This window comes from Oncorhynchus gorbuscha, linkage group LG03 (genome assembly GCF_021184085.1).
Source record: "Oncorhynchus gorbuscha isolate QuinsamMale2020 ecotype Even-year linkage group LG03, OgorEven_v1.0, whole genome shotgun sequence".
In the NCBI taxonomy this organism is placed as follows: Eukaryota; Metazoa; Chordata; class Actinopteri; order Salmoniformes; family Salmonidae; genus Oncorhynchus; species Oncorhynchus gorbuscha.
This window is the reverse complement of record NC_060175.1, coordinates 18,050,000-18,065,288: the sequence shown is the minus strand read 5'-3', so window position 1 is coordinate 18,065,288 and position 15,289 is coordinate 18,050,000. Positions and strand designations below refer to the sequence as shown.

The 15,289-nt window shown below is 44.5% G+C and overlaps 1 protein-coding gene across 2 annotated transcripts; it reads left to right on the top strand.

The window, feature by feature from the left end:
- The first annotated feature begins 447 nt into the window (after positions 1-447).
- Positions 448-12,259, top strand: LOC124027214 (keratin, type I cytoskeletal 18-like). 2 transcript variants are annotated; one of them, XR_006837379.1, is made up of 7 exons: positions 448-1,036; positions 2,591-2,673; positions 8,948-9,104; positions 9,851-10,015; positions 10,479-10,604; positions 10,973-11,259; positions 12,094-12,259. XR_006837379.1 is itself a non-coding variant. In XM_046339680.1 (7 exons), exons 1-7 carry the CDS (start codon positions 554-556, stop codon positions 12,125-12,127), a joined length of 1,269 nt encoding a protein of 422 aa, XP_046195636.1. In that variant the 5' UTR covers positions 448-553; the 3' UTR covers positions 12,128-12,259. The 2 variants fall into 2 exon arrangements, 1 of the variants encoding a protein (XP_046195636.1); XM_046339680.1 differs by having other exon boundaries at positions 10,973-11,193.
- The last annotated feature ends 3,030 nt before the right edge of the window (positions 12,260-15,289 follow it).

The following is a 15,289-nucleotide window of genomic DNA, read 5'->3' as shown; positions in this document are numbered from 1 at the left end:
AGTGAAGGAAAAGTAGCCAACAAGTGCTCAGCATATGTGGGAACTCCTTCAAGACTGTTGGACAAGCATTCCAGGTGACTACCTTATGAACTTAGTTGAGAGAATACAAAGCTGTCATCAAGGATAAGGGTGGCTACTTTGAAGAACCTAAAATAAAAAAATGTCAATACATTTGGTTACTACATGATTCCAAATGTGTTATTTCATAGTTGTGATGAATTCACTATTATTCTACAATGTAGAAAACAGATTTTTTTAAACAACAACAAAAAACTTAAATGTGTAGGTGTGTCCAAACTTTTAACTGGTACTGTATGCTTCTCATTAGATGCATGCAAAAAAACAGGGGAAATAAGGAACCGGGCGAATGAAAGCATGAGAGAAGAGGGAGGAGAGTAGGAAAGAGAGGATGGGGGTGTGGATGTAGGCAGGGTCTAGGGGGAGTTTTAGTTCTCCAGTTCATTCTACCCGAGTCACTCTCTCTGTATCTCAGCTCAGTCTCCTCTCGCTCTCTCTCTCTTCTCCATTCCTTTTAACTCCTCCATCAGCAGTCATGAGTTACAGACCGTCCAGCAGCCACACCTCTTTCCACCGCTCCGCGCCCGTGTCCTCCTACCGGGCCGCCAGCACCTATGGCGGGGCCGGAGGCCAGGGCACCCGCATTTCCTCCACAGCCTACGGGGGCCTCCGCAGTGGTGCCCCGGCCAGCTCCTCCTCCTACTCCACATCCTCCTTTAAGGTGAGCGGCGGTGGTATGGGCATGGGTGGTGGCATGGGCGCCGCTATGGGTTTGGGCATGGGTGGTCTGATCAAGACGACGGCGGCAGGTGGTGGCGGTGGTCACGTCATGGGAAACGAGAAGGGGGCCATGCAGAACCTGAACGACCGTCTGGCCAACTACCTGGAGACGGTGAGGAACCTGGAACAGGCCAACGGACAGCTGGAGATGAAGATTCGAGAGGCCCTGGAGAAGGGAGGACCAGACGCCCGCGACTACAGCAAGTACAGCCCTATACTGGACGACCTGCGCAAGAAGGTAGGGGTGTGAATGAGAAAGAGAAAGAGCAATATGGGGTGTCTTGATGAGTAGTATCACATTCAAACAAATAATAATACAGTATCATTACAAGAGTGATAGAGACAAAGAGAGAGAGTGACAGAGAGAGAGGGTTGTTGATAATGTGTGTAGAAAAAGGCTTACGGTGAGGAATTTGTTTTGTCATTTGTTGCTTTAGATACGTGTGTTCATAGATAATCCTTATTTGATTAACCTATAAATCAAAATATCCATGTAATGTCACCACTGTTGCAACTTTTCTGTGAACTAAAACCCATATGGTATGAGAGATGTCCCACCAATAATTAATTTAAGCATAGTGAAAATTATTTATTCACCCATTTATACTTTGCTTCTCACTCTTTCTGTCTTCACTTCAACATTTCTGTGATGAACCCTGCTTTGTAACAACTGCCTTATAAAATGTCCTAACAACTGAATAGAGGGTGGGGCCGGATGGGGCAGATATCCCCTTTCCTTCCCCCTCCTTCCCTAGTTCCCTCACTCCTCAAACTGGTCAAATAGTTCCTCAAATGAATCCTTTGGTGGAAGCAGTGAATCATCATCAAAAAACTGACCAAAACCCATAAACAATGTTCCAAGATTGTTTCCAACTTGCCAGGTCACTCTCCTTGGTTACTCTGGGGCGTAGTGTGGTGTGGGAGGGACCAGCAATGTGAACCAGATGTGGTGTGACAACACACAAAAAGAATCCCCTGTGAGATTTGAAACACATGGTGGGTGTGCTGGTTGTATAACCATTATAGCTCCACACAGAACAGTCAAAGTCTCTGTAAACTACTCACAGCACAGTCAAAGATCTCTAAGAATTCCAACAAGATCTCTTGAATTCCTGGCAAAAACAGACTTTTGTCAAAAAGTATTCAGAGGCCCTCCATAGTTTATGATGGCACTCTTATGATGAATGTTAGCCTTGTTCCACTTGCCGGACACATAAAGGGACAAGAGGTTCCTTTTTTGTGTGATTCACACCAGAATGCCATGGTAGGAACACACAGAACTTTTTTTGGGGGGGGCTCTCTTTATGGTTTTGTGGGGGACAGGAAGCCCCGCCTTTGTCTTTTAACAATGAAAATTGAGAACAGATTCAGCCCTAGAGAGAGAACTAATTTTCCTGTTCTTCCGTTTGTGGTTCCTCTTTTTTCTTAGAGACATGTGACAGTAACTATAGATTCATTTGTGATTCACTCAACCTGCAGTTTCAATATCACTCCCCTGAGAGTCTTAGATTTAAAATGGTGGTGATGAGCAGCAGATCCCGTGATCTGTTTTAGTTCTTGTTTTTTATTGCCAGCTCATCTGTCTATGACACACACAATTATAGTTAGAATTAAGAAGTAAGTGGGGGGAAACATACAGGCCTAGAGCTTTCCTCTACAACTGACATGGATTCAAAAGTTATGTTAAGTAAAAGCATCATAATGCTCACATCATCTGCAAAATTGTCCTCCAAAAGATTTAGTCTGTTATTGTCATGTATTCATTAGTATTAACAATCTTTTTCTCCAATAGGTCTTTGATGCGACAGCGGACAATGCTAGCCTTGTGCTCCAAATCGATAATGCCCGCTTAGCTGCAGATGACTTCAAAGTAAAGTGAGTTTCCCACTGTAAATTACATCTTTCTGTACACTGGTTGAGCCACAACTTTGTATACAATACAAGGGTTCATTTGCGATTTTGTAGATCGTCGCTCTGTCAAAAAAAATCAACTGATCTGTTTAATTTCATACTGTACTTGTGCTTCTCACAAATTAAATTGGTTTAAACTCACTATACACAATTAGGTCGTGTATCCGCCATTCAGTTCAAGGAAGAACTCTCAAGAGTTTGAGATATCCCAGACCCATATGTACCGGTATGCAGTCTTATCTAATCTCTCATAATGAATCTGTCATATTGGCATCTTCATGTAAATGTCTGATGTGCTTATAAATCTTCCCTCCCAAAATTCTACTTTTATATTTTACCCCCTTTTCTCCCCAATTTCGTGGTATCCAATTGGTATTTACAGTCTTGTCTCAGCACTGCAACTCCCGTACAGACTCTGGAGAGGCGAAGGTCGAGAGCTACGAATCCTCCGAAACACAACCAAACCAAGCCGCACTGCTTCTTGACCCAATGCCCACTTAACGCGGAAGCCAGCCATAACAATGTGTTGGAGGAAACACCATACACCTGGCAACTGTGTCAGCATGCACTGCGCCCATCCCACCACAGGAGTCACTAGTGCGCAATAGGACAAGGACATTCCTACAAGCCAAACCTTCCCCTAAACCGGATGACGCTGGGCCTATTGTGCGCCACCCCATTGGTCTCCCGGTCGCGGCCGTCTACAACAGAGCCTGGACTCGAATCCAGAATCTCTAGTGGCACAGCTAGCACTGCGATGCAGTGCCTTAGACCACTGCACCACTCAAGAGGCCTCCCTCCCCAAATTCTAATGATAATAAAAAGGAGGGAGAGAATCAAAATTGACTTCAGATTAGTGTCTGAGTCAACACATTTTGGTTGAGCAACTGACTAGATATCCATTTTCCCTTTCATAGTGAACTGAAACACGGCAGCCATTTTGTGCCTTCACCCCATCATTTCGAGAACTTGGTTCAAGGTTCAATCTGGCATTTTTGTCAAAAATCAGATAGTTACATAAATGATCATAAGAAACAGTGGAAGAAGGCCTCGGAAGTGGAAAAGGAGGGCATAGAGGCACTTCAGGCTGACATCAAAACCCGGTTGGCATCCCTCCGTAGAGCAGAGAACCTACGGAAACGCAGAAGGAAGAAAGAACAAACGAGAACTCGATTCTATAAAGATCCCTTCAAGTTCCTTAAAAGTCTCTTCACAAAGGAAAAAAGTGGAGCTCAAAAACAACAAAGAAAGACCTAGAGGAGCACCTGAGAACAACAAACTTTGACTCAAAGTGACATGAACATCTGGCCATCCCATCAGATTTCCCACCCATTGAACCCCCGGAACATCATATTGAGACCTGCTCTCCGACATGGAAAGAGGTGGAAAACACAGTTCGACGGGCAAGAACAGCATCAGCCCCGGGGCCAAATGGAGTCCCGTACAAAGTGTATAAGAACGCACCAGACGTCCCGAGGTTCCTCTGGAGACTTATGAGAACAGCTTGGCAAAAGAAGGTAATACCCAAAGTGTGGCGTAGGGCAGGCGGGGTCCTGATCCCTAAGGAGAAGGATGCAGTGAACATCAGCCAATTCCGCCCAATCTCCTTACCTTATGTCGAGGGTAAAATCTTCTTTAGGGTCATTGCCCAGAGGATGGCCGAGTACCTGCAAAGGAATGCGTACGTCGATACATCTGTACAGAAGGCAGGAATATCAGGTTTCTCTGGCTGCTTGGAACATTCCAGCATGATCTGGCACCAGATCCAAATGGCCAAGGTGGAGAAAAGGGACCTCCATGTAGTCTTCCTCGACCTCGCCAATGCATTTGGCTCTGTGCCCCATGAACTCCTGTGGTCTGCCTTCAGATTTTTCCACATACCGGACACCATCACAACCCTGGTGAAGTCGTACTTCCAGGATCTGCAGTTCTGCTTCACCACCTCAGAGTTCACCACCTCATGGCAGTGCCTGAATGTAGGTATAATGGCAGGATGTACAATTTCTCTGTTGGCATTCATAATGGCAATGGAGGTTATCATCAGATCCTCAAAATGGGTTGCTGGTGGACAGCGAGTCGACTCTGGTTTCCGCCTCACTCCACTCAGAGCCTACATGGTCGACATTACAACATTGACCACCACTGTCCCATGCACCAGGAGACTGCTCAGAAAACTCGAGGAGAACATTAGCTGGGCCCGTATGAAGATTAAACCATCCAAGTCACGCAGCACCTCGATTGTGAAGGGAGTAGTCTCTGACCTGAAATTCTTCATCGGAGATGACCAAATCCCAACAGTGTCTGAGCAGCTGGTAAAAAGCCTTGGAAGGTGGTATGATGCAAGCCTGAAGGACAAAGACCAGGTGCAACAGCTGCACAAAGATATCAGTAGTAGCCTACAGTCCATCGACAACACCCAGCTACCTGGAAAGTTAAAGGCCTGGTGTCTGCGGTTTGGTCTCCTACCCCGGGTGTTGTGGCCCTTAGCAGTGTATGAGGTTCCAATCTCAACAGTGGAGAAGATGGAAAGAGCAGTCACAGGCTACTTAAAGAAGTGGCTCGGAGTTCCACGATGCCGTACCACCATAGGCCTCTATGGAGATGGTGTCCTCAACCTGCCCCTCACCAGTCTAACAGAGGAATTCAAGTGTTCAAAAACCAGGCCCCAGATGACACTGAATGAATCTCGAGACCCAGTGGTGAGCAACAACGCGCCGACCTTGGCAACTGGGCGCAAAGGGAGGCCAGGAAAAGCAGTCCAGGAGGCAACAGCAGCCCTCAGAGATGCTGACATTGTGGGTCATGTTCAGCAAGGGAGAGGAGGCCTTGGGCTAACTAGCCGTGCTGCTTGGAGTAAGGCCACTGGACCAGAGCGGCGGAAGATGGTAGTGCAGGAAATACACCATCAGGAGGAGGCTGCAAGGTGGGCCAAGGCAGTCTCTCTTTCCAAACAGGGACAGTGGACTCGATGGGACAGTGTGGAGAAGAGGAAGATCAGCTGGAAGGATCTGTGGGCCATGGAAGGTGGGCCAAGGCAGTCTCTCTTTCCAAACAAGGACAGTGGACTCGATGGGACAGTGTGGAGAAGAGGAAGATCAGCTGGAAGGATCTGTGGGCCATGGAAGCGAGGCGGTTGAGCTTTTCCATCAGAGCAACATATGACGTACTTCCAACACCAATTAATATTCACCAATAGTATGGTGAAGATCCGGACTGTGCCCTCTGTTCCATGCCAGCCAACCTCAGGCACATTCTCACAGGGTGTAAAACAAGCCTCACCCAAGGATGCTACACTTGGTGTCACAACTAAGTCCTTAAAAACCTTGCGTCCGCCCTGGAGGACAAGCGAGCTGCCACCAACTCCCTACCACCCCCAGCAGCATCACACCCCTTACGGATGAACTTTGTCCCTGAAGGGACTAAACCACCGAAGAGCGGCTCTACACCATTAGAGCGAGACCAGCTGCGCTTGGCCCGCGACTGGAAAATGTTAGCTGACATTGGCCGGCAACTTGTGTTTCCTCCAGAGATCGCAACCACCACCCTAAGACCTGACATGGTGCTCTGGTCCCGTTCGCTCAAGAAGGTCTTCATCATTGACCTCACAGTACCCTGGGAGGACTTAGTAGATGAGGCTTATGAGCGAAAACATCTGCACTATACCGATCTAGCTGCCGAAGCACGGCATCATGGCTGGAACACAGAAGTCCGACCAGTGGAGGTGGGCTGCAGAGGTTTTGTGGCAACATCTACAACCAGACTGCTTAGAGACCTGGGAATTAAGGGCCAGAGCCAGCGTTCGGCAATCAAAGCTGTATCGGAGGCGGCAGAAGGCAGCAGTCAGTGCTTCTGGATGAAGAGGAAAGACCCCAGCTGGGCCCCGAAGTGAGAGGGCCAGGAGGTATGCGGTCAACAATGCTTGGCTCAGGGAGGAGGACGCCCCTTCCATGCATAGTCCCATGGGATGTTGGCTATCAACAACAAGGCAACTCCTATGACTAATTGGGAATGGGACGCAAGCGTAGGATTGATCACCCTGTCGCTGGTCGCCTTTGGGGAGGGTGTATAGTGTGAAAGGCCGAAACACCCTAGGAACCAAAGGTACACTACTGACGATGCGCTCCCCAAATTTCACCACGCTCGCTGTTCATTAACTCTTGGAAGTGCTTGCACAAAGGGTAGTAACATCTCATCTTGTGCTCTTGGAATCTTATATGTTCTGACTGTCTTGCAATGGCGAAATTGTAGTTTCGATATTGGGGGGACGGACGAAAAGTAGACGACTTCTTCGGTATGACACTCCAAGCTTGGCACACCTGCATTTGAGGTGTTTCTCCCATTCTTCTCTGCAGATCCTCTCAAGCTCTGTCAGGTTGGATGGGGAGCGTTGCTGCACAGCTATTTTCAGGTCTCTCCAGAGATGTTCGATCGGGTTCAAGTCTGGGATCTGGCTGGGCCACTCAAGGACATTCAGAGACCTGTCCCAAAGCCGCACAATGGCTTCCGTCTGGCCACTCTACCATAAAGGCCTGATTGGTGGAGTGCAGCAGAGATGGTTGTTCTTCTGGAAGGTTCTCCCATCTCCACAGATGAACTCTGGAGCTCTGTCAGAGTGACCATCAGGTTGTTGGTCACCTCCCTGACCAAGGCCCTTCTCCACTGATTGCTCAGTTTGGCTGTGTGGCCAGCTCTAGGAAGAGTCTTGGTGGTTCCATCCTTCTATTTAAGAATTATGGAGGCCACTGTGTTTATGGGGACCTTCAATGCTGCAGAAATGTTTAGTATCCTTCCCCAGATTTGTGCCTCAACACAATCCTGTCTCGGAGCTCTACGGACAATTCCATCGACCTCATGGCTTGGTTTTTGCCCTCACATGCACTGTCAGCTGTGGGGCCTTATATAGACAGGTGTGTGCCTTTCCAAATCATGTCCAATCTATTGAATTTCCGCGGATGTAGAAATCAAGGCCGGGCTGGACTGCACCAAAGCAAAACGTTCAAAAAGCGTCAGCGTCGTTCCATGCATACTGAGGTGCCTGTAGTGTTGCCTGAAATTTAATTGTATAAATGCCCTTCTATGCGGTAAGCCTACCATTTGTAAAACACCAAAAAAAGACTACGACTGACCGTGCTTACTGGGGTGTAGCCTACCATGTCGGCCAGCAATGGAGTTGTATGAATGCCCATTCATGTGGTAGGCCTACCATTTGTAAAACAGGCCGTTGCATTGGCTTTATTAGTCCTGTTTCCTGTGACTAATTCATTTGGCTATTTAAGCTCTGAATATCTGCTACCCAACTTTATCAGGAGTTATCGTAAGCCTGTTTGTAATGTGTTTACACAGTAGGAAATGCAGAACTATTTAATTTTTCGCTATGATCAGCTTATCAAAAATGTACGGATTCAAACTTGAAACCACTGATCATGACAATGAGGTGAAACACCAAGACAAAAGTTGTGATTGTCAATTCCATATTGTCCATATTACTATTACCTATCCTGTTTTTAGGATGTGTTGTTTGTTAACATGACAGCGCATTTTTATTTGATTGGGTGCAGTTTAGGTTAGGTTACTTGATCGGAGAAACCTGCAGGATGTAAAAAGTGTCAGTCTCATTACATCGTTGTACATTTTATCTCCAGCCGGTAAGATTTACGGTAAGATTTGAATGGAGAAAGCTGATCCGAGCGCAGTGCTCCCTTTCTTTTGATCCTACCAGTATCGACACATGCTCCAACGACTCACTTAGCAGCCATTGTCTCTGTGTGGTGTTTTGGGAAACGCATGTTACATCTTTGGCCATTGTAAGAAAGGTGCATCATTAAAACACACGTAAGTCTAAGTTCCATCGCTATTGGTATCTTGGCCCTGTTCTCCCATCCCAGTGGCAATTTCACCCATGCTATCTTTGTTTTATTCTATAATTTATGTATTCAAATAGTTACACTTTTTTTAACGGAAAATATCAAATTCAGAAATGTCAGATAGAAAATAAAAAATGAAGGTAAAAAAATATTTAGAAATGTCTAAGGATTTTTATACTCCGCACTTTAGGTACCTTTAAGGTGAGGGTTATTAAAGAAGACTTCACTAAAAAACAGTTCAGAGATCTGGGATGTGAAAACTTTGTTGCTTAATATCTCAGAACAATGCTTTTCTCAGATAAAGAACCAAGGTCACAATTTCCAACTATTTCATGTCAACAAGGAGTGTAGTGACAGTCTCCCTATGCCCACAGGTTTGAATCTGAGAATGGCATTCGCCAGTCAGTGGAGGCAGACATTGCCGGGCTGAAGAAGGTCATCGATGACACCAACATGGGCAGGATGAACGCGGAGAGTGAGATCGAGGCTGTGAAGGAGGAGCTCATCTTCCTCAGGAAGAACCATGACAATGTGAGCTATAGTATTAATATTGAATATCCACATCAAATTATAATTTTAAAATTTATATTTGTATTGTATTTGAATAGGTTGAAGACTAATATTATTATTGGAAGTGTCTCATGGGGGGGATTCTCAAGACTTAACATGCTCAATTTGAGCTACTGCAGGTAGCGACATTGCAGGCTAGCTCAGTGCTGCCCCCTCTCATTGATTATCTCAAATTGATGGCATACTGAGGTACTGCAGGCTGCCGGAAGCAATTTGAATATCCTTATAACTTCTTCTGTGTGCGATTTTAAAATAGTTGGTTCAAGGACATACATTTGGTGTGATAGAAGCAAATATTGGTATCATGACCGTCTTCTGAAAAAAAAAATTCACACAAATATTGCCAACGAAGATTGCCATTTTCCCATTCACTATAATGGGGGATTCTGCTTTCCGAAAACAACAGCCTGCAGTACCTTGGTCGGCTATTTAACTTCATGGCTTTAATGAGACGTGGTAGTTGTTCTCCCCTGATTGAGATTGAATGTCCATGTCAAACAATTGAATATTTGCATGAAATAGAACATTTCCAGACTAGATTTAAGAATGATATAATCCAGGAAGAATGATGATAACGTCATAACAAACTCAGACTAACCTCATCGCTAGCTATGAACTTTTCACAGTTGGTTAATTTTGGAATGCCTTACTATTTCTCATGTCTGTCTCTCTCTCTCCCCCCTTCCCTTCTTCCCTCTCTCCAACAGGAAGTGATGGAGATGAGGAACCAGATCACTCAGTCGGGGGTGCAGGTGGACGTGGACGCCCCCAAGGGTCAGGACATGTCACTGGTCATGGACGAGATGAGGGCCAAGTACGAGAAGATGGCTCTGAAGAACGCAGAGGACCTCAAAGTGTGGCACGAAAACCAGGTTTGCCCATCCTATCTTTACAGTGTTCAGAAGGAAAGAAGGATGGATATGTTCTTATCATAACTTCATACATACTAACATTACACACCACATAAAGTACAGGTTTGGCTGGGGTAAGAATAAATAAGAATTTGTTCTTAAATTACTTGCCTATTTAAATAAAGGTTTAATAAAATATAATAAGTTAATAAAAATAAAGCCTATGATACTCTGTTTTTGATCCGCAATTCGAATTGAAATGGACTACCTCACACCCACAGACCAATATAAAAATGTGTATTTGCAAAAAAGTGTAGCTTTCCAATAAAAACTTGTTTTGTTGCACAAACCAGTATCATATCTGGGTAGTCTAGTCACACAACGAAAGCCTGAACTACAAAACATGAATTCACCTCTCAAGTTGACTCAGCTTCTCTCCCTTTCTCCCTCCCTCCCATCTCTCTCCCTTTGTGCTGTGGTATAGATCTCAGACGTGCAGGTGCAGGTATCACAGAACACAGAGGCCCTGCAGGGGGCCCAGGTTGAGATGAGTGACCTACATAGACAGCTACAGACCCTCGAGATTGAGCTGGCGTCCCAACAAAGCTTAGTAAGATATTCATTCAATATGATGATAACATATTTCAGTTAAATTCCTGTATTCTCCAGAGCAGAAATGGAACTGATAGTAACCCCAGTATGTCCTCTATGTACAACAGAGGAGGCTGGTGGGAGGCGCTATGGGTGGATGTGCTCATTGTAAGGGCTGGAATGGAATTCATGGAATGGTATCAAACACATCCAACAAATGGAAAACACATTCCGTGTATTCCGTTCCAGTCAATACAATGAGCCTGTCCTCCTATTGCGCCGCTCACCATACCTTAGCCATTCCCTCCATATCTCCTAATTCCAACATTCTAATAATCCCAATGTCATTCAACAACATTCCCAAAATTATCCTGTTATTTCAAACAGAAATCCTCCTTAGAGGACACCTTGCATAACGTGGAGATGCGTTCCAACATGGAGGTGGAGAAGTACAATGCCATCCTCATCCGTCTGGAGGGCGAGCTGACCAACCTGCGGGGCAACATCCAGCATCAGGGCCAGGAGTATGAGGCGCTGCTCAACATGAAGATGAAGCTGGAGGCCGAGATCGCCACCTACAGGAGCCTGCTCGACGGAGGGGACTTCAAGTGAGTGGACGAGAAGATGAGGGAGATTGGTCCAATCCTAAATCAACCCATAGACCAATTAGATAGGTATAAGCATTATGTTCATAGCTCCACCTTCCACCTTGATAGGCCAGGTGGAAGTTTCATCATATTGGTTATGTTGGTTATTCCACAAGTGCATGTGACATAGGGCCTGAATGTTGATTTAGGATTAGGCCATTGACTGACTATTGGGGTGCATCTTAATAGTCTAAACCTGCTTCCTCTCGCCTAGATTTGTTTCCTTCATGTGCACTGATTTACAGACACATCGATAGGTGGATGTTAGGCAGACTTTTCGCAATCCAGTTTGTTGACATCAGTGAAGGAAAGAAGGCGAGAATGAGAGGAAGCAACTTTACACTATTGAGATGCACTCTTAGCTCTGAGAAGTGTTGAGCTGATTGAGATGAAATAATTGTTTTATTTTTAATCAGTTATCACGCAAGAATAAGAACAAATAGTTGAGGGTCAAATTATTGATTCAATCACAGCTATGCTTCAAGCTCAACTACCACAATACGCCATGGTGCATGGATCAAATCAAATCTAGGGAGTTGAAACAGGATATAATGAGATGGTGAAGTTGGGGTGACATTTACCATGAGTCAAATACTTGGAAGTTGTTACAAAGTCAAATGGCAGAAACACAAAATGATTTTGGACACATCTGCAGCAAGTAGGCCTTGTATGAGTGAAATATAATACTTTGGAGCTTGAAGCAGAGCTGCCATATCTGTCATATCATATCTGCCATCTTACTAATGTGAGTGGATTAGGTAATTTGACGCCATCTACAGTATAAACCAGGTATAGCATGATTGTTTGTCCTGTTAATGAATGAATGTCCTGTTTTTTAATACCTATTTTTTTCTATTCCAGGCTCCAAGACGCTATGGATGACCTGAAACCCTAAGGGTATGAGGCGGGACAAAAGTGATGACCAACTGTCAACTTCATGGAGAGAGATACCCACAGACACAGAGGAGTCAAACACATCAACCCATGTCATAAAAATAAAACCTTGATGCAATGGTTTATCATTTAACATGTTGTTTCTCATATTTATACCTAACCACTGCACCGAGCCCATTTTTAAATTTGACCTTTATTTAACTCGGCAAGTCAGTTAAGAACACATTCTTATTTTCAATGACAGCCTAGGAACACTGGGTTAACTGCCTTGTTCAGGGGAAGAACAACAGATTTTTACCTTGTCACATGCATATCTCCCAGCTCAGGGATTTGATCTTGCAACCTTTCAGTTACTAGTCCAACACTCTAACCACTAGGCTAGCTGCCAACTCATTAAACTGAGCCTATTGAACTGAGCCTATTGAACCGAGCCCATTGAACCGAGCCCATTGAACCGGGCCCATTGCAAGATTTTAGGAAAGCTTAAAATGTATTTTCTTTATGTGATGGATAGAAAACTGTAATTCCCTTTTTAAAATATGATTGATTTTTTATAGTACGAAGCACGGGCAATCAAAAAGTCCCAAACTCACAAACACCCCTTGTGTAGCAATATAATAAATACAAGAAAAGTTACAAAAACCTCAAAGCCATCATCACACATGATGCATGACATAGTGTAGGGTTAGTAACAGAAGAAGACAAAAATGATTAAACGGACAGAAATATTGTCCTGAAATTACCTCAATGTACAGAAAGAGGCACACATCCCCAAACCCATGAACAAAAGCTTATAGGATATTGCAAAAGCGTATCATCCTAAAACCAAGGATGGTGTGGCTTAATAATGAGAGAAGAAATTGATGAATATTTATCATGTGTATAACACTATAGTCAACATTTAAACCAACATGTGAGGTAAACAATTAGCAATTAAACATTCATAAAGTCCTTAATTAATCACAGCACACACAATACAATAATTGATTATAACTTATTGTGAATAGGCTATAGAGAAGAATGCTTTTAGGAAGAAATTCATTATTGTGCTCTTATTGAACTTAGTTACGCTACATTATTGCTATTCAATAAATAAGAAAGACCATAGTGCAATACATAGTTTATGCGTAGCTCCTTATTGTGAAGGCCAGCACGTTATGTCATCAATATACAGTATCTGCAAGCTGTCTCTCAAATAGCCTACCACATTACTGCAGTCAAATAGTTTTGAAGAAGTAAAAGTGAAAGAATGCACTTCTTCAGAATATTGATCTGTTTTTGGCAAGGGCTGCAAACAATCACGGATTATAAAGGGAAAACCAGCTGCATGGCGAGCACCGATGCCTATCTCCCAGACAAGTAAAAACACTTTTTATGCTTGCTTCCAGGTGAATAACATTGATCCTCCGCTGCTCAAGATGACTGTGTGTGCTCTATCTCTGTGGCCGACGTGAGCAAGACTTTTAAACATGTGAATACTCTCAAAACTAGACCAGCTGGTTTAAGGACAGATTCAACCTCTCCCTGTCCTAGTCTGTAATCCTCACATGCTTCCACCATTGTTCCTGTACCCTGGCAAACAAAGGTAACCTGCCTATATGACTATCGCCCTGTGGCACTCACTTCTGTCATCATGAAGTGCTTCGAGAGGCTGGTAAAGGACGACATCAGCTCCACCTTACCTGACACCCTGGACCCACTACAATTTGCATATCGCACCAAAAGATCAACGGACAACGCAATCGCCATTGCACTGCACACAGGTTTATCCCACCTGGACAGGAAGTTGTGAAAATGATGTTCATTGACTGAAGATGTAAGGAGGGGCTTATTACAGTTGTATTCCAGCCACTATGGGGTACTTGGGCGAAGCCCATGGAAAATGAAGAACAATTTAAGTGGACTGGGGGAGCTGTTACATCGTACTGACATGGTTAAAATTCAAGTAAACAGTACCTTTCGCTTTGAAATTTACATTATAAGCTCATAGATAAAGGTAAGAAATTTGGAGGCACAGCTGAGATTTATTTTCATGTGAGCACCGGCCCATATTCCTTGAATGGACAATGAGAGACATTGTGAGAGTTGCTAGATAGCTAACCAAAGCTGGCTAACCACTGAACGAATTTTAGCTATCTTGCCATTGCCTGCATTGTCGTTGTTGCCACGTGAGGAGGACAATATGAGTCGAAAGTGGGAAACGTTGTTGGGTGAAATTGAACAGAGTTTCTGGACCTTAACTGGGGACAATGTATGACACCTGTGTGTAAATTGTGGAATAGGAAGTGTAGATTAATCTGAATTAAAAGGAAAGAGCCGTCGCGCGTTGCGGCGCAAACTGATTGAAGATTACTGTGAGAAGGAGGATTTAATAGAATCAGAGGATGAGGGAATGTCTTTTCTGCTTCAAGTGAAAAACGAAATCAAAGTAATATCAGACTCGGAGGATGATGCGAAAAGTCTGCCTTACAAGTCCCAGCCAGTCGACGCCAACGATGCAAGTGAACAACGAACCCAGTGGAGGGACAGAAGCTGCTGCAGGATGAAAAGAGGGGGGAGGGGCTCCTCAGCCCAGCAGAGAGGTGACCCCAGCTCCAGAAAGGCACACACCACAGCGAGAGTGGAGTGAGTATGCCCAGTCATAAAGACTTATAGGAGATCAGAATCAGAAAGATCATCTCAGCTCTACAGCCTAGAACATCAGATTGAAAATGGACTGAGAAAAGGATACAGTGAATTTGAAATCATAGAAGCAGTAATCAGAGCTGTGAGCCCAGTCATCTGGAGGGGAAAACAGACATGACAACCTAAGGCAAATCTTGAGGACACATTATGCAGAGAAGGATGCCACTGAACTGTATCACAAGTTGATTAAGACAACACAAGAGTCTGCCTTGGACTTCCTAGTCTTCGACCTGAGACAGCCTCGTGCCCTATCAGGACTGAAACGGGGTGGCAGCGTAGCCTAGTGGTTAGAGCGTTGGACTAGTAACTGGAAGGTTGCAAGTTCAAACCCCCAAGCTGACGAGGTACAAATATACAAATATACATAAATATACAAATATGTCGGCCCCTGAACAGGCCGTTAAACCCACTGTTCCTAGGCTGTCGTTGAAAATAAGAATTTGTTCTTAACTGACTTGCCTAGGAAAATAAAAATATG

Coding starts and splice junctions, on each gene's coding strand:
- LOC124027214 (XM_046339680.1), top strand. CDS start 554: ATGAGTTACAGACCGTCCAGCAGCCACACCTCTTTCCACCGCTCCGCG. Junction 1,037..2,590: donor TGGACGACCTGCGCAAGAAG/GTAGGGGTGTGA, acceptor TTTCTCCAATAG/GTCTTTGATGCGACAGCGGA. Junction 10,605..10,972: donor TGGCGTCCCAACAAAGCTTA/GTAAGATATTCA, acceptor TATTTCAAACAG/AAATCCTCCTTAGAGGACAC.